Below are 25,963 nucleotides of genomic sequence, written 5' to 3'. Positions count from 1 at the left end.
CATCCTTCTTTGCTCGTTAGTGAACCATCCTTCATCGTGGGTCTTTGCCACCCCTTTGCCCACTGGCAAATTGAGCATGAAGTCCACTATGGGACATAAACACAAGGAGTAACAATGCTAGAAAATGAAGAGTCCCGTAAATCACATCTGCTCTGTCTCCTTTGACACTTGTCTCTGTCTCCTCCACAGGTTTTGCCTATTTCTTGAGAGGCCGGCTTTACTGGAAGTTCGACCCAGTGCAGGTGAAAGTGCTAGAGGGTTACCCACGCCAGATCAGCCATGACTTCTTCAGCTGTGCACCCTCCTCCAATTTCTTCAGATGAAGAGACGGGTGTTGGCGTCCTCCAGATCCCCTCCCATCTCCCCATGTCTCCACCTGTCACTTTGAAAGATGTCATGTTCTCAGAGAGAGAAATCTCATATGCATTCCTGGCCTCTTGCTATGCCCATCACCTGACACAATGGATTGTACCAATGGCTTGAGGAGACCTGTGGCTTGTGGCAGCCCATTTTCAGATTCCAGGGGCCCCCAATCACAGCTTGGTGTTGGAAATAAGGATGCAGCCTGATTGCTGTTGAGTGGCTACTTTAACACTTCCAGCACGTAGATCCCAGAGGCCAGCCTGGAATGGGTCATGCTTCCAAAGTTATCTGAGCCCCATCCACTTAGAAAATGGATCCCACTGGTATTCCCTGTGTTAACATTGCCCACAGCACAGCCACTATTGTTGTTCCTGACATCAGCACTGTTGAGGATGGATTCCACCGAGGGCCACTTTCCTAGCATTGAAAGGGGAGTTTTAACTGTTCCCAAATTCAGATTCAAGACATGTGCCCAGGTTGCTGGGCCTGCTTCACCATGGTAATAAAGTTGAGTTTGGACCCCTGCATTTCAGCATCTTGTCCCAGGTCTATTGATATTTCTGTTTTTGTTTTGTATTGTCATTAATCATAATAATTTTGTATTGATTTGTAAAAATATTCTGTTTGGGTTTTTTAAAGGTGCTAGGTTTCAGTGCTGGACACTGCCCTATATCTCCATATATTGTTACTAACTCTGGGATCTCACAGGACACTAGCTCACCACAATACTGGCCAGGTGTCTACAACTTTACCAGAATTTTAGGTTAAGTCTATCCAAATTCAAAACCAGTGTTTGTGCCTTGTTTCACTTCTTTATCCTCTACCTATTGCTGAAAATCAGTACACAAAAGAGGGTCATGCATTTTTTCTTATCTATTCCTCACGCATCTACCTTCCCATCTTTCACCTCCTTTCCCATATCTCCAACTGAGCAAAAATGTATCTGCTTCCACATCTCATGGTTTTTGCTGCATAGCAAAACTTTATGTATTGTAACAATCCTGGTTAGCAAAATAAACCTAGGGTGGCCCTTTCTGATTGCCCAAGAAAGGGAGGTCAAGGAAGGGTAGCAACTTACTCAGTTATCCTTACTATTTATCAGCTTTCCTTCAGACCTAGTTAGAGACAAAGTGGGATTTAAACCTACCCACAGCAAATAGAGAGATGGCTCAGTGGCCTTTATCATCCTTAGGGCTGCATGTTCTCTCTAAGCATTAAAGTTTTACCTCATTCAAATTTCAGGTCTAGGTTTTTTACTTCTTCTCAGTGTTTGTTTTTACAACCATTCTTCTTCAAAGTAAGTATGTAAATGTTTGTACAATGTGTATAAAACCTTTTTATATATACTGTGTGTGTGTGTGTATATATATATATATATACTGTGCTTTTTTAATAAATGATTTTTTTTCTATGCTTTTTTAATAAATGTGATTTTTTTTCTATGCCCTGTTTAGTCTGAATTTCTTTTAACATAGTTTTCAACCACAATTTTAAAACGATCCCACCTACAGACCCTTATCTTGAGCACTGTCTATGCTGTAAGTACAAGGGTGTTGTTTGTAATCTGTTTGTGACCTGGTCACCAGACCCAGTTGCAAGAAGTATAGATGAGTTTGGGTCATGCTATCATTATTGAACTTTTCTATTACAGTGGTACTTAGAGGTCTAGATCAAAACTGGGGCTGTAAGAAACATTCCCTTCTCAAGAATAGGAAAAGGAAAACTATAGAAAGAGTAAAGATAATTTTCCCTCAGGAAGTATAGGAAGCACAGCAAGGAGTAACTAGTTACAAAATGGCTACTTTAGGGCTACAGCTGCTTGACTCTGCAGTATTTAAAGGGACAGACACAGAAAGGCATGCTGGGGGGAAAAGTTTGTATAAGAGGGCAGCATTGGATTTGGGAAAGTGGGTAAGGCTCAAAAAGCTGTAAAGGAAGGGCTGTGTGTTGCTAATGGCTTGCAAGTGAGTGCTATACAAAGGCATAGCCTCTACCTTGAAGAGGTTGCCATTTAAGAAGACAAGTATGTAAGAAAGGTGTGGGGAATGCATTGGAATACATACAATGTTCATGTACAATGGCAATATAAATGTTTAAAAATATCAATAGTATAACTAGTTAACCTTATCTACCCTTCAGTCTACTGGTCACTGATTGTAAAAACAGGTCTTGAGAAGAGAGTCAGTAGCCTTACAGATTTAGTGCCTTGTGTGTAGCATAAAAGGAGGGGAGGTGTTTTGAGAAGCTCATAAACCAGTGGTTAAAGTGGATATTATGACAGAGGAAGAGCTAGAGGCTGAGATTAAGGTGGGAGCAGTGTTGTGAAGGCTCTTGAAGATGAGAATAAGACTCTTGAACTTGGTGTGGTGACATAAAGGGAATTGGAATTCAAAGAGGAAGGTGATAGGGTCAGACTGACAAGCAACAAAAATAATTGGGACAGCTGTGTTTTGAATGAACTATAGAAGATTATGTGGTTGTCAGGGAGTTGTAGAGAAAGCAACAGGAGTGAAGATGAGAAATGCTGAGAAGCTGACTGAGTTTTTGGCTTTCTGAATAGAATTAAAAGGTCAAACATTATGGAAGAAGCAGTTGCATAACATGGATATAGCTTGGGTGTGCGTGGAGGGGGAGAGAGAGTAGAGGAAGACTCCCAGGTTGACTTGTATGACTGGGAAGATGGTGTTGCCATTAATACTTTGAAGAAAGATATGGAGTAAGGGGTCCATTCTGGAGAGAGGGGCTGTGACATGGGACTGGACAGAGGGAGATACCTCTGCAGTAGAGAGGGAGAGCTGAGTCATCTATGCAAAGATGGTGGTTGAAGTTGTGTGACCAAATGAGATTGCCCAGAGAAAGGGTATAGAAGGAGAAAAGTGTCAAGGCTGGAGCTCTGTGGAACCCCTACAGAAAAGAAGAGGTGCTATCATTGAATGTACCTGAAGGAACAGCTAAAGTAACAGGTTTCTTCACAACATAGCCATGTTTGCATATCTGCACCTACTATGTGGCATACCCAGGGTGGTATCTGTGCATCCTGTGAAAGTCTAAGCAGATATCCCCCGGCAGGAAACAGTGTACCTGGAGAAGGTGAACACAGCTGCATGCGAGGTAGTGCTGTCTGGGCTATAGAGCTCCACAGGGAGCTGGGAAGACTGGGTTGGCTAATCTATTATGCAAATCCTCTCTATATTCGCAAAAAGAAAAGGAGGACTTGTGGCACCTTAGAGACTAACCAATTTATTTGAGCATAAGCTTTCGTGACCTACAGCTCACTTCATTGAATGCATCTACACAAATTGTTCCAGCACCTGTGGGGATCTGCTGCCCCTGCTCCCAAATATGTTACCCCCATGCTGACAGCAGGGTCAGGGCAGGACCAAAGGTGGCTGCAGGGCTCTCTGAGGCCGGGCGTGGACTCACCCCCATGCACCAACTGGGGCAGGTTCAGCAAGGGGTCGGACCCATTCAATGCAGTAGCAGATCAGGCACTTAGCTAATGGGTCTGTGGGGTGGGGGGGGGCTGGAAAAATAGGCACCCCCTGGCAGGAGTGGGGGAAGCCCCCTCACCTTACTCCCCAGCAGGAGGGGGGTGACTGCAGGCAGAAGGGGTAGGAAGCCGCCCCCATTTGCTCTGGCCCAGGGCCCCCCAAAACCATAATCCGGCTCTGCTCCCAGGGCAAGTCCTGCCAAGCTGCCCTGGCTCTCGCCGTGTAACTAACAAAGGCTGAGGAGGGGAAGCCGAGGGCGAGCCCCGGCCCCACCCCCTGCAGCCAGCGCCCCCCGGGCCCCAAAACGCCCCTTCCTCCCACCTCCAGAGCCCCCGGCCTGCGTGCCCCCCCGCACCAGAGCCAGGCACCGCAAGGGGAGGGGCGGGGCCCGGACCGAGCCTGCACGTGCCCCCACGCGCCGCTGGCGCCCAGTGAACGGGGGAGGGGGGGGGGCGCTACTTGGAGACGGCTCCTTTAAGGCCGCGCCCACCCCCGGGTCGGGGCTCCCCGAGCCGCGGCTTCGGCGCATGCGCATTGATCGGGCGGAGTAGGCCGCAGCACCCCGCTTGCTTCCCCTCCGCGCCCGGCGCCCCCCGGCCCTGCGCCCGCCGCCGCGATGATGATGATGGCGCTGAGCAAAACCTTCGGGCAGAAGCCCGTCAAGTTCCAGCTGGAGGAGGACGGCGAGTTCTACATGATCGGGTCCGAGGTACCGGCCCGCCCGGGGGCAGGCGGCGGGACAATGGCCCGGCCGGGCCCCGCTCTGCTGTGGGAGCCTCCGGCGCGGCGGGAGGGGAGAGTGGGGGGAACGGGCGGGCGGGGAGGGGGGAGTGTTGCGTGAGGCCTGGATGGGGGTGTGGGGGTGGCGGGGGGTCTGACCGGGGGGGCTGGGTAGCAGGGATCGGGCTGGCGGGGGTGGGGAGTCGGGAGGGGGGCTGGGTAGGAGGGATCTGGCTGGGAGGAAGCTGGCTTATCGGGGGGGTGCAGGGAGTCTGGGGGGCTGCGGAGGGGCTGCCTGGGGATGGAGGGGGGTTGGGTAGGAGGAATCGGGCTGGCGGGGTGTGTGGGGGGCGTCTGGTGGGGGGTGTGACTGGGGGAGGACAGGGGCTGGGTAGGAGCAATCGGGGAGGTGGGGAGTCTGGTGGGGGAGCGCAGGGGGTCTGACTGGGGGAGGACAGGGGCTGGGTAGGAGCAATCGGGGAGGTGGGGAGTCTGGTGGGGGAGCGCAGGGGGTCTGACTGGGGGAGGACAGGGGCTGGGTAGGAGGAAGCGGGAAGGTGGGGAGTCTGGTGGGGGAGCGCAGGGGGTCTGACTGGGGAAGGACGGGGGCTGGGTAGGAGGAAGCGGGAAGGTGGGGAGTCTGGTGGGGGAGTGCAGGGGGTCTGACTGGGGGAGGACAGGGGCTGGGTAGGAGCAATCGGGGAGGTGGGGAGTCTGGTGGGGGAGCGCAGGGGGTCTGACTGGGGGAGGACAGGGGCTGGGTAGGAGGAAGCGGGAAGGTGGGGAGTCTGGCGGGGGAGTGCAGGGGGTCTGACTGGGGGAGGACGGGGGCTGGGTAGGAGCAATCGGGCTGGCGGGGGAGGTGGGGAGTCTGGTGGGGGAGCGCAGGGGGTCTGACTGGGGGAGGACGGGGGCTGGGTAGGAGCAATCAGGGAGGTGGGGAGTCTGGTGGGGGAGCACAGGGGGTCTGACTGGGGGAGGACGGGGGCTGGGTAGGAGGAAGCGGGAAGGTGGGGAGTCTAGCAGGGGAGTGCAGGGGGTCTGACTGGGGGAGGACGGGGGCTGGGTAGGAGGAAGCAGGCTGGCGGGGGAGGGGAGATGTTGCGTTGGGCCTGGCCTGGCAGTGATGGGCTACTGAAAGTGGGAGGTTGGGAGCAGGAGGATCCATCCTGGGGCGAAGGGGATCTGGCTGAGACAAGCTCCCCCCTACTGTGCGAGCCCCCAGGAGCAGGGGAGAGGCAGCCCTACTAGTGGCATCATGCTCCCATATCTCTGCTTGGCCCCCTTGGAGCTGGGCCTGATCCAGTAGGCTGAAGTAGCTGTTGCTTTCCCCAGATGCTGTCCGAATCTCTTTATCCGGGAGGGGCACTGTAGTTGTTGCCCCTCTTTACGGCAGCCCGGTTCATATGCTTTATAACGGGGGCATCTTCAACACCCACAAGGTCCGGTTGTGCTTCCAGCACCTGTGCTGTGCTGGTTGTGAAGCTCTGGCCGGTGATGTTTATAGCTAGGAGAAGACTTTAGGAGGTCTTCAGTTGGCTTGGTTGGGGGAGAGTGACAGCATGAGTGGGGAGCAGGATCTGAATTAGTGGATTTCAGTGAAACTGGTCATATACACAAAGTTAAGCTTGTTTAAGTGTTTGCCACACTGGGGCTAAGACTCGACCAAAACCAGGAACTTGTCTCTGTGTTCTCCAAGTCCTAACTGCCTAAGCATCATCACACTTCTTAATGACATGATATATTGTGGATATCTGAACATTTTATTTTAGGAAGATGCTGAATGTCCAAAAACAGCCATATGATTAATTTAATTTAAATGATAATTTTAGGTCCAGGCTTTGGTGGCCAATAAGGAAAATCCAGTTAATGCTCCTACAGTTCTCATTGACTCCCTTTGGGTTTTTAGCATAGTGGAGTAACGATTTGCAGAAGCAGTGCTTCTGTGAGTCACAGATGTTGCACTACCTCCATGAATTGACTCATTTGAGGCAAGAACCTTTGATCGTCTCAACTGTGTTCGAGATCTGGTTATACCTTTAAAACAGAAAAATGAGTATTTCAGCCCCATTTGATAGGGGAGAGGAGTCTTGAATAACTTAGATTTCCAGATGCATATTTTTAGCAATGACAAGGCCCCAACCAATGGTAATTCTGAAAGAACTGGGGAGGTTGTAAAGTGACACAGCAGAGGTGTTACTCTGCAGTTCTCTAACCATCAAAATCGCAGTCTCAATGGTGTAGAAGGAAAATACTTCATTATTCTCTTAGCCACCAGCTAATTTCTAACCCTATTTACTGATAAACATCAAATAACAAAAAATAGTATAAGAAAACCAGAAGCTAGAGTTAGAACCAAAGTGGGTGTTTTCTAATCTAAAAGAAAACCCCATTGTATGACATTCTGCAGGCTGCTGGTATGTTATTGCCATAAATGTTAGTTTCATAGTCTAGAAATAGCCTCATTTAGTGCTTAGATAAAATAACACAGGTGTGGACATTATGCCTGGAAGAATGAAACTGCTTTACAGATGTTGACTGAATTTTAAAAGGGATTGTTGTCAAGTGAGTCATGAATTGATTTGTGTTTGAACTCTGCATGTTCCGCAGAGCATTTAAAACACAAAATACAAACCAGGTCTTAGGTTACTAGGTTCTGCACAAAGAAGAATGTTGGAAACAGAAAAGGTTCAATATAAAAGATGGTAGTGGGGGTATAATATACTGTACAAACCTGCAGTGGGAGACCTGGGTAATTCCAGCCGGAGTAAGACTAGGAAAGGTTAGATTGTTAAGAAATTATATAAAAACTACTGGTGGTCTTATTAAATTAAGGATTGTTAAGATGGGGTTCTTTCTCACCAGGCTGGTAAAAGAAATGTTGGTCAATATATGTTTTGTTTCCTGTATTGCTACAAAAGTCTTGGTGTTATGTGCCCCACTTCACCAGCACAAAGGAATCAGTATGCCTCAGATTCCTGCTGGAAACACCTTCCATTTGAGCTGTGTCCCTTAAAACAAATCTCCTCCTTTTTGCTTGTAGGTGGGGAACTACCTACGTATGTTTCGTGGCTCCCTATACAAGAGGTATCCCTCCCTCTGGAGGCGACTAGCCACAGTAGAAGAGAGGAAGAAAATAGTTGCATCTTCGCATGGTAAGAAAATTGATAAATATTCCTGATGTTTTAAGTCTGAAAGGATATTTTTTAAAAAATGAAATAAGTACATTCTTAAAAATACCCATAAACTATTATTTTCATTGAACCAGTTACATGTGTTTGAATTGCAAAAGATTTATACATTTCTAAATTAATCCCATACAATTTCATTTGGCATAAGAGGCTTCTAGTGTATGTGTATGTACACACACACAACCTTTTTGTGATGTTGCAATTTTTTTTTTTTGCTTGAAAACAAGGTGTTTTGTCTGACCTTGGTTGTCTCTCAGGGGGTGGAAAGAAAGAGATTCCAGAACTGGTATTGTTCAATAGTTGTATCAATAGAAACAGAAGAGAGTAAGAATCTTGTAATCTTAATAGAAGTTTCCTTGGCAAGAGAAGTAAGTAATGAAACAATTTCCTTTTAAAAGATAACCTTACAAGCTACAGGGCTGGAGCACAACAAACCTGACATGTTACAGATTTATGTCTACTTCTCCTCTGAGTTTTCTGCTGACTTGTTGCTTTTTATTTTTTCAACAGAGTCTCAGCGGAGTCACAGCCCCAGAAGATGTAAGTCTTCAGCCCACATTGTTCTTACCTTTTGGTGGAGAAAGAATCCCTCTTGTGGCCCCTGCTGCTATCAAATATGTGTATTCAGATGTTTAATTCTTACTAGGGTCTGCCCCTGCCACTCTCCCAATTTTTGTTCTTACAGTAAAAAGAAAAGGAGTACTTGTGGTACCTTCGAGACTAACAAATTTATTTGAGCATAAGCTTGAATGCATCCGATGAAGTGAGCTGTAAGTCACGAAAGCTTATGCTCAAATAAATTTGTTAGTCTCTAAGGTGCCACAAGTCCTCCTTTTCTTTTTGCGAATACAGACTAACACGGCTGCTACTCTGAAACCTGTTCTTAGTGTTTTACAGACACTAATTCTCCAATATGCTGCAATGGAATCAGGCCTTCATTAATAAAAGGAAGACTTGTGGTATCTTAGAGACTAACAAATTTATTTAAGCATAAGCTTTCGTGAGCTGCAGCTCACTTCATTGGATGCATTCAGTGGAAAATACAGTGGGGAGATTTATATACATAGAGAACATGAAACAATGGGTGTTACCATGCACACTGTGATGAGAGTGATCACTTAAGGTGAGCTATTACCGGCGGGGGGAGGGGGGGAATGATGGATGACGAACCTTTTGTAGTGATGATCAAGGTGGGCCATTTCCAGCAGTTGACAAGAACGTCTGAGGAACAGTAGGGGGTGTGGGGGGAGGGGGGAACAAACATGGGGAAATAGTTTTACTTTGTGTAATGACCCATCCACTCCCAGTCTCTATTCAAGCCTAAGTTAATTGTATCCAGTTTGCAAATTAATTCCAATTCAGCAGTCTCTCGTTGGAGTCTGTTTTTGAAGTTTTTTTTGTTGAAGAATTGCAACTTATTTGCAAACTGGATACAATAGCTCACCTTAAGTGATCACTCATTACAGTGTGTATGGTAACACCCATTGTTTCATGTTCTCTATGTATATAAATCTCCCCACTGTATTTTCCACTGAATGCATCCGATGAAGTGAGCTGCAGCTCATGAAAGTTTATGCTCAAATAAACTTGTTAGTCTCGAAGGTGCCACTAGTACTCCTTTTCTTTTTGCGAATGCAGACTAACACGGCTGCTACTCTGAAACCTGCCTTTATTAATGTTTTTGATAGGTCTGTTGAGTGACTCAGTTCTGTGGTTAACCTTTGTCACCACTTTCTGACACACCATTCCAGACCTTTATGCATCACAGGGTTCATTAGTTTCCTCCCATGCTGAAGCAGGTAATCAACTGTGTCACCCCGGATGGCTCCAAGTGCACATCAGAGCTTACAGCCGAGATGGCACTTACAGATGTCTGTACCACAGGGAAAGAAAGTAGAGTGCTATTGTTTTTCTGCCTGCTCAGCCCCTTTTCATTCTGAGTCAGGGTCTTGGCTCTAGAAATGTCTCTGCGTTGTTGGTGGGTTATGGTCCTGAGTCCCAGAAAAGCAGGTTAGTAGGATTTCTTGTGTCTAGTGGGAATTCCTGGCCAGAAGTCATATTTTTAATAGACTGCACCTTAGATGTAGCTCTGACACTTATTTTAATGAGTGGGATTTCTCACCCAGAAATCTCACCTGGGGATTTCTGTGTAGTTTTTTTCTTTCAGGAACACTGAGCTTTCTTCTTTACTAAAATAACCTGGAGCTCTTCCTTTTGTCCTTCAAAAAAACCTGCTTGATGCTGTAAATAATGGATCGTAGTCTTCCACTCTGGAAGCACTGGGTTCATGTGTATTTGGTAAAAGCCTCAGTCTGTTTTCTGTGGACTCTTGTCCACGTTATGGAGCCACAGCCCAGTTCTTGGTCTGCTCATGATGCCCAGCACTGCCTAGCAGAGTTAGAGTTGGTTATCCCTGAGGCACATTGGTAGGGATGTGTGAGGGGAACTATCACAGTTCCTGCCCGCAGCACAACTAGCCCCTTCTTTCTTTGTAGCAGAGTCTTTACATAAGCAGTTGTTTTAGCACAAGCAGTTTTGCTGTCATCTGTAAATGGTGCCATGCTGCACCGTCACTAACCAGCCCTTCAGAGCTTTCACTGGTCTTATTTTCTGGGTCTTATTTCTCCATTTCACATCATAGGGGGGTTGCAGTGTCTTCTTTGTGGTATATTTTAATAAGATCTACTGTGACATTTTGGGGATCACCCAGACCAGGAAGGGATTCTGTCAGCACCTGCCCTGCAGCCTTGGGTGCCTTAATACTCTGCTGCTATGGCTCAGGGTATGTCTATACTGCAGAGAAAAACCTGTGACATGGTGTCTGAGAGCCCAGATCACTTGACCAGGTGCAGAGCTAAAAACTGCAGTGTAGCTGTTACTGCTGGAGCTGCAGCTGAGGCTCCAAAACCCTCCCCCTTGCTGGGTTTCAGAGCCTGGGCTCCAGCCTGAACTCAAACTCCTATGCTGCTATTTTTAGCCCTGCAGCCTCGGCGCTGGGGGCCAAAGTCAATTGACCCAGGCTCTGAAACCATTGCTGCAGGTTTTTCTTTGTAGTGTAGACATCACCTCAGACCCCTAACCCCAGTATCCGCCCTACAATCATCAAGGTCTTGCCCTGGCTTCCACCATCCTAGTTATTCCTTGCAGGGTGACCTCCCCAGCTTTCTGGGCCTGAATCTTCCCAAATCCATCTACCCCGGGTTCTTAACTACCAGACTCTTGGACTCTTCCCCTCTAGTTCGTTGCCCCTGACTGAGTGAAACATGCTCCCTAGTTATCAGTTCATTGTGTGGAGAATGTCCCCCAACGTTTGCACTAGAGACCTTTTGGGGGTACAAATAAAAGGTTTGCATAATAAAAAAAAAAAAAAAGAGAGAGAAAGAAATAGCAAGGAAAAGCAAACACAAGTTGCACAGAAAATAAACATAAAGGTGCAGTTTCAGGTTTACACTTCTATATTAGCTAAATTCCCATTTCTAATACAGGTTACCTGTTGCCTCTGACCAGTGCCTCAATGTGCCCTCTGGCCTAGAAAGGAGCCAGTGTGTCACCCACAGGACCCTGCTTCAATTCTGGCCCTCAGTTTTTGGTTGCTTTTTACTTAACCTTGCAAACGCTTAAAAAGAGAGAGCATTTTCCTTTCAGGGCTTGTCTACTCTTACAATGCTGCTTCAGTGAGGCCCCTACTTATGCCAACAGGAGAGAGTCTAGCTACCTAAGAGGTGGTAGCTAGGTTGATGGGAAAATTCTCTCATCAGCCTAGCACTGTCTACACCGGAGGTTAGGTTGACTTAACTGCATTGCTCATATGCATTTTTCGCACCTTTGAATGACTTAGTTATCCCAACGTAATTTCCTAGTGTAGACCAGGCCTCAGACTGGTGATGCATGGATGTCCAGATCAAGGGAATCTCCCTCCTTAGTTTTCCAAGACTGGGGTTTTCTTTTTCCATTTTAGTGTCTTTCCACTAACTTTAATAGTCTACCCTTGTACAACCCCGGAAGTGACAATGGTGGATGCTTGGACGTAGTCTCATCTGGTTAAGGAGGCAGCTCCTCCCTGCCTGATTAACCAACTTACTGTTGTGAGCTGAATGTTGTAGCACAAATTATGAGTACACTTTTATATTTGCAAATACATAGATTCATAGCCAGTCTGTATACATATCTCAAATTACCATCAAGGTCAGAACCTTACAGGCTTTAATAAAAGACCTTACTTGTATATAAAAATATGACAGTAACATTATATACAACCATGTGATTCAGTAGTGTATGCTTTGGGGTTCAAGCCCCCTGTTCTCCCCTTCGGGGGACTGGGCCTGGTTGTCACACGACCAAAGAAAATCAAACTTGCCTCTCCTGGCTGAACTGGCTCCAGAACTAGAATGTGTATTCTTTGGAGCAAGGACTATCTTTATGCTTGTACAGCGCCTAGCACAACGGGGCTGGGACCTCTTGATGCTTCTTGTGAAATTCTGCTGGTCCACTCCTGCCCACAACTCCCTGTGCACTGAGTGCTCCAATGACAGGTCAAACTCCTCTAAAATGAAGTGCTTTAAAGGAATAAGATGAAGGAATCCAAGCTACTCAGTTTTTTTAGAGGCTCTCGGCAGACGTTAACATTGCCTATCCCCAGCAGCAGAATCATTAATTAGTACCACGATTGACAATATTTCAAAGGCTAACCAGTTACATGCTTTCTGGTCACAGATCATGGTTATACGACACTAGCCACTAGTGTGACTCTCTTGAAAGCCTCTGAAGTGGAAGAGATCTTGGATGGAAATGATGAGAAATACAAGGCAGTGTCTATCAGCACAGAGCCTCCCACCTACCTCAGGTAATAAACATTGCTGAGGCCTAGGATCAGAGTGGAAGTGATTGGAAGAGCTGTTCTACCCTGTCAAACTATAAACCTCGGGTATTATTTAGTGAGGTATCTATTGCTTTCTGTGTTCCCTAACATTGCTAATGTTAATCACTGTTTCATTAAATGAAAATCTTTATTATGGAAGAATTTGATTTCTGGCATACATGTACCTTGGAACTTGATGACGTTGCTGACCTTAGGACTGTTTCATCCCAGATTCTAGTGTATGTTCTGGGGAAAAATACACCCACATTGTGCACCGTCTGGGCGTAAGACAGACAAAGTTATACACTCCAGAGGTCACTTAAATGAACACAATCCAAATGTTGTTCTGGTATTTAAAAATGGTGCATGTGGCTGTAGAATTTCTCTGCTAGGGGAAAAAATAGAGTATAGACAATGATAGTCTCTTAATTAAGGGAAGGAGTGCTTCCTAATGGTTAGAGCTTGGTGCGCTAAGAGTTGGGACTCTGGGTTCAACCCCTGGCTCTGCCTGACCTTGGGCAAGTCACTGAACCTTTCTGTGCCTTAATTTCCCTATCTGCAAATTGACTTGCCTTAGAGGGGTAGTGTAAGGATATAATTTAAAGGTTGTAAAACATTTTGAGAACAGTGGATAAGAAGCATTGTAGAAGGGCAAAGTAGGATTACTTAGGCAATAAGTCCTGTCAATGGAGTCTTTGTTTGGCAAAAAAGGACTGGTGGGGATAGATTAAAACAAAGAGAGATCAAACAGAAAAAGCTGGCCAATGAATTGGAACAGTGGTATATGTTAAATGAAGTGCTGTGAGCTCATCTGAGGTGAGTACTGTAGAAGGGCCAAGTATCATCAGATGGCTAAAACTATTTTTCCAGAAGGCCAGCCCCACACTCTCCCAGCTGTGGTGGGGATTTCTCCACCCAGACAATTGGAGACTTATGAATGGAACAAATGCACCATGCAGCTTTCAGGTTACCATTGCAGGAGCCTGCGATCAGGCTTAGAGTTGTATATATGACCATACCGTAAATAATGACAATGGAAATATTTAGTGCTGGAACCTCAAGTTTAACACTAAATCTCCTCCTTCAGAGAGCAGAAGGCAAAAAGGAATAACCAGTGGGTGCCAACCCTACCCAACAGCTCTCATCACCTCGATGCTGTGCCATGCTCAACAACCATCAACAGAAACCGCATGGGCAGGGATAAGAAGAGAACCTTCCCGCTCTGGTGAGTCAGTCACCTGCTGTTGGAAACTGCTGAGTGTTTCTGCATGATGACAGTTGTCTAGAGGATGGCTCTGAGGCGGCAGGGATGTTGTATTGACTTGTACAGGGTTTGTTGATGCTGTTAAAATTGTACGTTATACTTGGTGATAAAGACCCAGCTGTCCCAAAACTAAGACACTCTTGGTTAAACTGGGCTACTTGAAGCTAAGTACTTATGCCCCCTGGGTGAAATTTGCCCCTGCGGAGTACATGAGGTGCCATTCATTAGGCCTTTGCACCATTTAATGCCTCAGGGAGTTTGAGTGGCACACAGGCCTTGCACTGGCCTCTGCATGGGGTGAATTTCACCCCATATGATGAAAATTCAGTGGCAGCAGAAAATGTGTGTTCCCTGGTTTTTAATATTTCATGCACTTCTAGGGTTGACCTCCCTTGCTGGTCTGTGTTTCTACCACTTCTGCCTGTCTCAGAACTGTCAGGTCTGCAGCCATCCGTAGAGACAGAATGGTGTTCTGAAATGTGTGTGGAGCCCAGAGAGCTAGCTTAGCATTCTGTTTAGCAGTAACTGAAAGAACCTATAGGCCTGTATCCTGTAAGGCATTAACTTAAGTTAACATAAGGATTTGAGGCCTATGAACTTAAGCATAAATAAGTGGCCCCACAGTCCCCCTGAGTTTTGGGGAACTGGAAATATTGTGCTTGGGGAGGGGGGGAAGTCCATGCAAAATGATAGCTGGTAACTGCAGGGACATTTAAACTAGTACTAGGCTTGTTTAGTTTAGGATCGAAATGTTGGCAGATGCTTAACCACAAACTTGCTTTGGCAACAAATTGGTGTATGTGATGATAATTAATATACTGCCCTATAGGATAAGGACACCCCAACATTATTGGGGTGAGGAAGTCAGATACGGACAAGGGAGGCTGGGTATTTGTATGAATATTCATGACAGCCCTTAGGCCCTACAATTGACCAGACCACATGTATGTAAGGTGAGATTTGGACCATCAGACTTGTTTGACATGCCAGGGACAGAGTAAGACCCTTGTAGGCAACCACCTGTCTCTTACCACCAGATCCCAAGAAAGGGTGTGAGTCTCTGTGACGTATGATACATGATACCTTAACTCTATACTGTTGCTCTTTTTGTGTCCTCACTTATTGTGCTAATAAAAGTGCATAAAGTTTTGCTTTGCCTTTGGCGTGAGTGCCTTCCTTGTGCACATCAGGGTTCCCAACCAGACACTGCTCTTTATAATTGATTTTCAATTAATTACTAATTAATCAATAACCACTAAAGAATCAGGTAACATTAATTTTTTAAACTTGTTTCATCTAGTGCTCGTGGAAGGTGCTGGATGGACAGCCCGGGATGCAAATCTACTGGTTTTTGATAGGACACTGCACAGGTGGCCGTGCAAGCTTTCCCATGCTGCCCCCTGCTATGCCTCCACCCTGTCTCAGGAAGGGCCATCCTCAGTAGTGAGGAGAGCAGCTCACTCTCATTTCCTATCCACTCCTTGGTAACTGTGCTAGGACTGTCAATAAGGATGCCAATTGTGGTGGTGGTTGTGAGGTGCACACCTGTACTCTGGGCACTGGACTGAGACTACTGCTCCATTCACGTAGGCCACTAACCAGCCACACAGTAGTAATGGCCTTCATTTGCTAAAGATGTGTTCTGAAGTTGAACACCGTGGCCTAGAAGAGAGGAGCTGTGTATCCCACTGAATGATCATTAATATCACATCACATCACATAGACAGGTTTCAGAGTAACAGCCGTGTTAGTCTGTATTCGCAAAAAGAAAAGGAGTACTTGTGGCACCTTAGAGACTAACCAATTTATTAGAGCATAAGCTCCAGCTGCTAGATCAAGTCAAATTGTGTCCCCCTACATCGTACTAGATATGTATTTTACTGCCTTTGTGCAAATATTTCAGTAACTTTAATTTCTCTGCAACATTGTCCAGCTGCTATGACTCATGATGATTTTATATCTTCCATAGAACACTTGATCTGAAGAGTTCAGAGGGAGCCAGTCATGCAAATTAACTCGAGGAACTTCCTCACTGTATTCTCTAGCATATTCTTTTATCTCAGACATGTTAAAGGTGAAAATGAAACCCAAGGTCCATTGTTGCCTTGGACGTGTAAGTTTGTTTTAGAGCCCACCCAAAGGCTGTGATTATCAGAGCGAGGTATGCCTGGTAAATCCTGTCTCTTCTCCTGGATGCTAGTGTACCTTCTACCAGTGTCCAACGCTGTGTGTTGTCATGGTTTGTTTTCAGCTTTGATGACCATGACCCGGCAGTGATCCATGAGAATGCATCCCAGCCAGAGGTTCTCGTTCCAATCCGATTGGACATGGAAATCGATGGGCAGAAACTCAGAGATGCTTTTACGTGGAACATGAATGGTATGTAGGCAGCCAAGTCTTGTCTAAGGAGCTTGGAGAGATTCAGTTGCATCCATACAATAGCATTATTTATTTGTTTATTTTTGAGAGAGATCCACCCATCCCCTGCCACACACTGGCAAAGCTGTCAAGGCCTCACATTTCACTGGGATTCCATTTGTCATGTCTCATCCTGTATCATGTGTCCTTCCTGCTTGTTGCAGTGAGCTCTAGGGATGTGTAATTTGAGGCCATCTTTTGTAATTGGCCTGTTCTCCACACCTGATTCAGTGATGCCACAGTCCAGTGTCTCTGATCTCATGTGGTATTCAGATGAGATACAAATATAAAAGCACAGAAAGCCTGTATCTCCATAATCTCATTCACCTGTGTATTGTATTAGATTGCAGCTACATTGTTTCCATAGGACCAAATAGTAAATGTTGTCCATTCCTTAAGTCAAAGTTTGTAGATTTTTATGTCCTTACAAACCAGAGTCTAAAAACTTCCTTTGACTCTTTCTAGTAAGAGGTTAGATAAGATTTCCCTCTGTATGGTAGGTTACAGCAGAGGCCTTATGCCTTGTAATCAGTTAGTGAGAGGAAGATTCTAATTGCTGTAAGCCCTGACTGAATTAACTGGGAATACTGGCTTGTTCTAATTAAACTGGTTTTCCTTTCTTCACCTCCATCAGAAAAGCTAATGACCCCAGAAATGTTCTCGGAGATTCTCTGTGATGACCTGGATTTGAATCCTCTGACCTTTGTCCCTGCCATTGCCTCTGCAATTCGACAACAGATTGAGTCTTATCCAACTGACAGTATCCTAGAGGACCAATCAGATCAACGAGTTATTATTAAGGTAATAAAGAAGGAAGGCATGACCTCGGTTAACTTACTTTGTAGAAGGCTGTTTGGGGAAGGAAAAGCATGTGGGCTCCTCAAGCTAGGAGTTCCTGGCTCCCAGTCCTGTGTCTAGATCGCATCTCTGTCCTCTGTGTTGAGGCCCTGGTGGCAGACTATTGCACACTGCTGTCCTGTGCCAGGAATTGAGATGACGATGTAATAGGAGTTCCGTGGGGGAAGGAACAGTGTCAGATTTTGGGGAGGAGCGCTGGAAGTCCTCACACATTTGGGTTTCCTAGCACTAATGGCAGTATAGAACCCAAATACAGTAGTTCTAGAAATGCATGGAATTGGTTCAGCCTTTTATCTTCTTTGCCCCTGAACTTTACGTTCCGCATTAAATAAGCATGACCATGACAAGGTAATGCAAGAGATTGGTATGTGTAAGAGCATTTGAGATGCAAACAAATCTGACTTGTGTTTATGGCATTGTGTCCAGCTAAATATCCACGTGGGGAACATTTCCCTGGTAGATCAGTTTGAATGGGACATGTCGGAGAAGGAGAACTCTCCGGAGAAGTTTGCACTGAAGCTGTGTTCAGAGCTTGGGCTCGGTGGGGAATTTGTCACCACCATCGCTTACAGCATTCGGGGACAGCTGAGCTGGCATCAGAAGACTTATGCCTTCAGGTACAGAACACTGTAGTCTTATCTGTTAAATAGCTGCCTCCTTGTGGAAGAGATTCTCTGGGAGACAATCCTGCTGATGTACCACACTCTGGTTCCTACTCTGCTCTTCTTAAGGATGCTTGCATGGAAACAAGGTTTTGGCTTCTTGAGCTCATGTGGTCCTTCTGTCACCTGAAGCCCTCCTCACTTTGACATAAGTTAGTTGCTGTGGAGAGGTTTATCAGAGGAGGAAGAAGCAAATGAACTCCTAAGCAGTGAAGATATTCCTTTCATGTAAATGTCTTAGTAACACAAATCAAAGGAATTCCCAAAAGCCAATATTATGTAAAGGCCATTTCCTGCGTGGTGGTGGCAGGTCCTTTATGGTACCCTATTGGGAACCCTGCAGAGACTCTTCCCTCTTTCCCACTTTCTTGTGTGGTTCACAGGCTGTGTTGCTGGGTGGCTGGGAGGGCAAGGTGTAAATGTGCTGAGGCTGTTTGGGAGAGGTGCTATTTCAATGCCGTCCTCACTGATGTAAGCTAATTTCAGAATTGGTGCCTGCATTGGGGAAATGGAGCATAGCCTCACTTGGATGTAACATGCAGGCTGACTCTGGAGAGCATGGAGTTTAGCTTTACTGGGGCTGGGAATGGGACCAGTGCAAATACCACAAACTCTAGGGAAGCCTGGCTCTGCATGCTGCCCCTCAGGCCTGTGTCTCATTCATACCCTGAGGCTCTTGGTGGTTGGCTAACTTGAGGAATCTGCTTCACCCATTCAAAACATCAAGTATCTTTTGGTTTAAAATAGAGCCAAAAGACTAGAAATGGCTGCTTCATTCCCTAAGTGCCGTTTGCGTTGAGACGCTGGGGGTGTTACGTACAGTTTGTAACTGTTCCAGGCAACACTATTCTGTGATACTGAAATATCAGCTCTTACCACATTACAGCCTTTTGTTATAGCTAATGGGTAACAGCTATTGTTTCATCTTCTTCATACAGCAAATATGAACCCTTTAATCATGTTCTCCTTTCATAACATACATACTGATACCGTTTTCGAGAGGCCTCCAAGCCATTTGTGTTCCCTGTATCACGTTGACTCGTGAACCGGTCTTAAGTATTTTCAAAGCTTAATGTTGATTTAAACAGTAACTGTAATGCCCTGCACTGGCCAGAATAAAAACTGGTGTGATTCCAGACCTGCGTTTTGTAGCTGGGTTGCAGCATGTACAGGATTTACTTATCACCAGGAGACAGGTTATGCATTCTGACAGTAATAGGTTCTAGTTGTATTATGTAGTGGTCTGTGGTGAATTAGTATATGGATGGTTTTTATCCTTAATGTATTTCATTATAATATATTACAAGTGTGCAAGTTGGGAATATGCATTAATGAGCTGGTCTCTGGGCTGGCCTGGCAGACTAAACTCTGTGCATTGTGATACTTTGTGAAGGTGAGATGATTTGCGGGGCCAGCAGTGGCTGGGGGAAAGGACATGCCTTGCTTTGGCTTTTAGTAATTCCCTGTGGCCATTTCAGGCCATCACAATGGTACACTCCAGGGGTTCGAAGAGAACCGCATCCAACCCTTTATTGGAGGGTCGGGCAATGCTTAGAGGTCGATCTGGGCTGGGGGAGGGAGCATAGAAGCAGAAAACAGGAGATAGAGTTATGGTAGAAGTAGGAGGCTAGTCCATAGAATTACTCTGCTGGCACTTAGATTGCAAGTCTGACCTGTTTATTGTATAAGAGGCAATCCTGAGAGTGTGTAGGATTATTATAGTTCACATTGTGGTTTAATAAATTGCTGTAGTCAGGAGTTAGCAGTCAGCTTTCATTATTTTAGAAGAGCCCCAGCCAGTTAGTACTCTTGGCACCATGAGCATATGTCTGTATCACTGTAACCTTCTGTCCTTTGCTCTGCCTTTCTCCACGGTCTTTGTATATTCACGACTGTCCACAACCAGCATCGTGGCAGCCTCCTTTGGAAATGGAGCACCGGAGTGCTGTAGGCCAGCTGCTTTTTACTCCTCATCTGCCCCTTGGCACTTCTCAGTTCGCTTTCCTTCAAGAATATACCCCAGTGGGGTCCCCAGAAACAGTGTAATTCCAAAATTATTGCCAAAGCAATGTTTGTAAGAGACTCAGTGTGAACCAAAGGTAAACATAAAATCCTCTCTGCTTAAGTGTGGAGAACTGCCTCTCTGGAGAGGAGTTTGTAGTTATGGATTTAAGCAAGAGTACAGTCTCATTGTTAGAGCTTGTGTGCTTGTCCTGCTGCCGGCGTTTCTGCTCTGTTAGCATCTCAGGGCGTGACTTATACCTTCCTTTGTCAGTGAAAGCTGATGTGGCTGGGGACCAAACCATTTTTGGCGCCATTGCCAAAAGTGCTTTTAGTCTTGTCCACACTAGAAAAGCTGAAATATGGACCGGAATCTAGTGTCTTTCCCACTGTCTTCTAACCCCCTCTCAGTAGAGTTGTATGACATAATGGAAAAAATGCCCTAGGCATGTCTACACTACAGCCTCCACCAACGCAGAGTCACAGGTGTGTTCCTAACTGTAGGTGCAGTCCCTGAGACTGGGTGGAAGTGCGTCTCGAGCTCTGTGCAGTGGTGCTGGGAATAGTTTTATCCTGGCCACACTGGGGAGTAAACTCTTCGAAAGCAACCAGGGTAGGGGGACCGTTTGCTGGTTTAGCAATATGTGCTGGCGAGCACAGCTGGGAGTTCAAGCTTTCTTCTCTGTATCTCCCTCCTGGCTTATACTTGTGACAGTCCCTGAAGTAAAGAGGAGAGCCCGCTCGTCACTGTTGGACAGAAGTCCTCTTTTGGATTAACCCAAACGCTACTGCTTCATTCCTTACGAGTAAGTTTAAATTGCCTTCTGCCCACCCCATTACAGTGTATCCCATATCCAGTGGAGACTAGCATTCCCAGATGGTCACTCTTCCTAGTTCTTGTCCCTTAGTGCTTCAGAGGGGCCCTATGAACCTGCATAGGTACCAAAAGGCTTTTCTAATATACCTGTGTTTTCCCCATTTATCACAGGTGACCTGGTTAGGATGGAGGCTATTTGCAGGTAGATAGTTAGGTTTTTTCCCTCAGGAGGTTGCTTGCCTGATATGAAAATGTACCTCCCTTCTAGTCATTTTAGCTTATAACAAATGCTGTTCTCTCAGACAGTGCTTAGTTTGCCATGGATGCTCTGATATAATACCAGCCTGTGGTCCCAAGAGGTGACTTCACACCCTGGCTTGTTAAAGCCAGTTTACCAAGGACTTCTGCATGGCCCTGATTATTAAGGAGAGTTTGCACATAGAGGATGATTGCAATAGGTAGACTTCAAACCTCCTGTCAAAGATAAAGGAACCTTATTGCAAACAATGAAATCAAAGTGCTGGCTGCTGGTAGGAGAGGAATGTGGGAAAGGAGGCCCCAGCAGAACAAAGTAATCATCAATACTTAGACATCATCTCTTGTTTAAAAAAACACTAATTAAAACCTTGTTTTGTTTCTCTTAGTACAAATGTCCTCTTCCTTCTGCTTCTCCTCCGGCAGAGGAGTGGCTTTGAAACCTTCTTGTGATTAATGATATTTGGGTTCTGTGGTTGGTTAGTTCCTGAATTCCCAAACCACAGTAGTGGTGGTTGCTGAAGAGAGACATTCCAGTGATGTAGGAGAAGGGTCTGCTGTAGCAGTATCAAAAGAACAGCCTTAATATCTCCAGGGACTGCCAAGAGTCTGAGGAGTCACGCAGATCTTAATCATCTGAGGGAGAGCTGAAACCATGTAATTCGGTGGGATTCTGCTTTTGCTGGTCAGCACTGTCAGTGCAAAACAAGGAGAGAGCCAAGAAACATGATATAGCAGTACAGGGCTGAGAGCCACTAGATAGAACTATTTCTATAGTAAGGTATATGAAAATATTTTTAAGAGGCTGAAATAGGACCCAACAAGTTCTCCTGTCCCCATGACTTATTCAGTATATAGTGACCCTATACAAATAAGCTCCCTGGCCCAAAGAGCTTCCATCTGAATATCTAACGGAAGGAGCTGATTTTACCAGACACCAAACACTCCATGCCTTAGGGTCATCCTTGTGTCCAGTAGAAAGTGTCACCCTGCACAGCTGGCTGTATGGACCCTGCCACATGTGAATGTTACCTCGGCCTGTCACTTGAGGGTTGGACCGGGGCATGGGGAAGGTCAAAACTTCCTCTCACTTCACTAAAAATTATGCAGCTGATGGTGCATTACACAGGGCCTCCTACACTGGGAGTATCCCCTCTGCCACTCCTCCAGCCTGGCAGCAGCAAGCATTGTGCCCTTGAGAAGTTGAGGTGTTGTCACAAGAGTGTAGATTCCCTTCCTCTCTCTGACTCCTGCCGGTCCATGGAAATGTGGGATCCAGTTTAAGATTGTGCTGAAATTATGCTCTTAGGCCCAGTCTTGCAGCCCCATTGAAGTCTGTTGACTTGTGCGGGTGTGAGCCGGAATCAGGCCCTCAAATTCTCCTCTCACTTGGTAGCACAAATGTATTTCAGGAAACTTCATCTAACCAGCCCCAAAGGGGTAAGTGTGCGAGAAAAACAAGAGCAGTTTAAACATCTAGTTGAATACACAGCTAAGATTTAGCAGGTGGCCCTGGAACACACAGCAATGCTCGCAGGCTGGGCTGAGGTATGTGTTCTTGGTGAGTGGCTAAAATGGGCATCAGACATACCAGAAGTAGATTCAAGTGAGGCATCCTCCCAGGAGGCCTTGGATTAATATCTTATTGGAGGGTTAGCTAAAGGTTTGCCATTCTCGATCAACAGCTTTGCTGCAGACAACCCATTTCCATGGTGATCAGCAGTTGAATTATGTCCTGTGAATCAGAGAGCTAGGATTAGCTGCATGTAAGTGACAGGATCCTACCCTGTGTGGTGGTGTCTCTGTGGGAGGGGTCAGACATGGCCGTGTGCACCTGTGATGGACAGAGACACACACACACACACACTTTTTCAAAATTTGAACCAAATATTTACACTGAGACTTGCCTGTAGCTTCACTGCATTTCCAGCTCCTCAATATTTAAGAAGCCACTCACATAAGCACAAGGGGCCGTACCAGTTAATTCTTAAAGGGATAGTGAAGTGAAGACCCCTTTGTAAGCATGTGATGGTGTAGCTGCTCATAGCAGACTAGTTTAACTTGCACTAGCAGACTAAGCTCTTTGGGTCAGGGACTGTCATTTATTCAGTACATTTGTAGAATACCTAGTGCAACGGAACCCAATCCATGACTAGGGTCTCTAGATTCAATTGTAATAATGTGTTGCTCTTCAGTGGAAGATTGGGAGAGTTTATTGTCACCAGGTCTTATGAACCTAAGGAGTTGCCAAAGGCTGTGAAGAAAGAGCATTTGTACTAGGCAACTCAGAATTACAGTACCCCACTTGCAGTTTGCATAGCCTGAGGCCTTGTCTACACTATGGGACTAACTTGACCTGAGTTACGCTATAACTTAGGTCAACTTACTGCGGTGTCTACACTGTGTTGTGTCGACCGGAGACGTTCTCTGGTCAACTTACCTTACTCTTCTTGTTCCGGTGGGCTACCGGAGTCGACCAGAGAGCACTCTGCAGTTAATTCAGTGGGTCTTCACTAGACCCACTAAATCGACCCCTGATGCATTGATCACAGCAGCCTTGATCCCTGGTAAGTGTAGACATGGCCTCAGAAATGCTGGCAGGAACCTCAGGAAGCCACATTTCTGAGCAGGCAGGGTACTCTCCCAGTTCATGAATGTCCCCTTGGATATGACAAAGCTTTCAGCATTCATAAACTGGTATGATCTTTTCCTTAGTCTGTGATCACTCAGCCTGAATGTCGTATGTCCATTAGCCAGTTACATAGTGAGCCTTCAGAGAGGGGAAATCTACTGAGACTGTGGTTGGCATTCAAAACCTGCATGGCTCTTTAAACTGCAGTCTTCATGTTGTTATTAATATTGGTCATATGCCTCCTGACGGCCAAAACTTTCTAAAATAAGGAGGACTTGTTCAGTGTTTGCTTTGATGAATCCCCTTACACTGATGCATACAAGAGACGATGGCTTTGAAATAGTTAGATTCATGGCAATTCCAGGCTCCAGGAACTATAGCTTATCTGTCTACTGGGCAGGAACCAGACTGTACCAAGCAGCTGTAAGAATGAGTACCCAGCCAGAGTGGAGAACCATTGAGTACCCCTCCCATCTCAGCTCTGGGGCAGTGCCCAAGGGGAGCAAAAGGTCTGTGTGTCTTGGCTGTTGCAATTCAGATTTGGCTGAATTTTGTTTTTTGTCTTGACCTGGTGCTTTAGTGAGAACCCTCTGCCAACTGTAGAGATCGCCATTCGCAACACAGGTGATGCTGACCAGTGGTGCCCTCTGCTCGAAACCCTGACGGACGCGGAGATGGAGAAGAAGATCCGAGACCAAGACAGAAACACAAGGTGCTGCCCGTTCATACAGTTTTCATTCTGGCCCCTCTCTAGGATAGAATTTTTAAAAGCTTTGATGTTTTATTTTTCTCTGCTGAGAGCCAGCTGGCAGGATTTCAGATCAATACACCAGAAAGAGGATTTCTCTCTCCTTTTGCTTCAGGATATTAAACTGTTATCACATCACTCTGCAAGTGTCTTAACATTTTCATTTTGACCATCTCCTGCTCAAAGCTCGCTCCTCTCTAGTGCAGTAATATCTGGGGTCTCGAAGAGTCTTAAGACTAAATGCCACATGCTGCCTAGCATCCTGACAAAGCTTCCCTTTTATGTGTGGAGACGCACTGTTTGAAGTAGGAGTGACGTTCCAAACCCCAGCCTGGTTAACTGCACTTCTGCCTATTGGCTGGCACAGGTAGGAACACTGTTGTGATTACAAGAGCAGCTTTTACCCCTGTAGGGGGAGACCTACAAAGCAGCACTGCGGGGTCAGCTTAAGCTGTTCAAACCTGTATGGATGTGAAGTGAAATCTGCCTGGTTTATCTCCCCAAGATACTGTAGATAATAAAACTGAGAGATTCTAGTGGTTCAAGCAACAGCCATGGATTGCTCAAAACTATGGAGTCCCTGCCATTGGTATCTGATAAACAAACCGTCTCCCAGTTATTTAATACTCAATTTGATAAGACTGTGACATTCTGATACTCGGGAGCTGTAAGCTCTTGCAGTAAAGCTGAACTGTCAATGGCTGATGGATGTTGAAACACAATTCAGGCTGAAAGAACACATGGAAATGAGTAGCCAGGTTTCTCAGCAATGGCAGAAATGCCATACACTCTTCAGGAGCTGGGCAGATAACAATGTGGTTCAAGTCATTAGTACAACCAGGCTAGGGTGTTAACTAGCAAGTAAGTTTGTCTAGCAGCCCCTATGACTGTGCAGTAACTTGCCCTTTAGCATCTGGGAGGGCTGTGTGCTGCCATTGCAGGCAGATCTACTAAAGCATAATTTCCCAATCACTTACTGTGCCTTTTTCTCCCTCACTTCCTACAGGCGCATGAGACGTTTGGCCAACACTGCTCCAGCCTGGTAACCCTCCCCGATATGACAGTGGTGTTCATCCTACGGACTCTGTCTCCACTCCTCTCCCCCAAAAGGACCTAGGAGATTGGCAGGGGTTTGTCTTGAATCTTTTTGGCCCAGAACGAGGACATACATTCCACTTGCCAAGCAGTTCAGGGTACTGCTGACTCCCACCCCTGCCCCCACCTTAATGCCATGGGCCTAGAACGTTGCATTAGCACGTTATCCATCCGAGACCTGTGGCAGCTGTCAGAGCCCTCATGTACCTGTGTGTGGACTGAGTAAAGATTTTTTTTTTTTTTTTTTTGGTATACGTGCAAGTTGCACTGTTAAGACAACTTTTAAAATAAAAGGAATGCATAATGGTTGGTTTGAATCAGTAACTTATATGCATGGGAGTCTAGCTCCCATTGTTTGGGCTCCTGACAATTGAGCCTTCCGATGGCCTAACGCTGGAGTTGTTGGAGCTTCATGGGTTGTTTCCAGCCCTTCTTTTCTCCCCAGGTCAACAAGAGCTGGATGTTCACAGCTGGTAGGGAGTCCTGTCCTCTAGCTGCTCATTTGGAATAGATCTAATAAGCTTCAAAGGGAATCCTGCCCAGGCCTTGTCTTTTACCAGAGGACTGGGCTTTGTGACTCACTGAGGTGG

General features: G+C 46.0%; 2 protein-coding genes across 3 annotated transcripts in view; both read left to right on the top strand.

Moving 5' to 3' along the window:
- The window catches only part of MMP11 (matrix metallopeptidase 11), a 32,928-nt gene extending 32,038 nt beyond the window's left edge, over positions 1-890 (top strand). Inside the window, exon 8 of the mRNA XM_084649289.1 lies at positions 190-890. Coding sequence (XP_084505415.1) covers positions 190-323 — 134 coding nt within the window. The 3' untranslated portion in view covers positions 324-890. The remainder of the gene's footprint in view (positions 1-189) is intronic.
- A 3,482-nt stretch (positions 891-4,372) lies between these two features.
- On the top strand, positions 4,373-25,679 carry SMARCB1 (SWI/SNF related BAF chromatin remodeling complex subunit B1). 2 transcript variants are annotated; one of them, XM_084649285.1, is made up of 10 exons: positions 4,378-4,563; positions 7,618-7,729; positions 8,276-8,305; positions 12,479-12,608; positions 13,711-13,848; positions 16,139-16,266; positions 16,940-17,106; positions 17,590-17,780; positions 24,111-24,242; positions 25,285-25,679. In XM_084649285.1, exons 1-10 carry the CDS (start codon positions 4,471-4,473, stop codon positions 25,322-25,324), a joined length of 1,161 nt encoding a protein of 386 aa, XP_084505411.1. In that variant the 5' UTR covers positions 4,378-4,470; the 3' UTR covers positions 25,325-25,679. The 2 variants fall into 2 exon arrangements, with proteins under 2 accessions (XP_084505410.1, XP_084505411.1); XM_084649284.1 differs by having other exon boundaries at positions 4,373-4,563; positions 24,111-25,299.
- The last annotated feature ends 284 nt before the right edge of the window (positions 25,680-25,963 follow it).

The sequence above is a fragment of the Lepidochelys olivacea genome (genome assembly GCF_965140295.1).
Source record: "Lepidochelys olivacea isolate rLepOli2 genome assembly, chromosome: 15".
Taxonomy (NCBI): Eukaryota; Metazoa; Chordata; order Testudines; family Cheloniidae; genus Lepidochelys; species Lepidochelys olivacea.
Note: the sequence above shows the minus strand (reverse complement) of the source record. Positions and strands in the feature narration are given on the sequence as shown.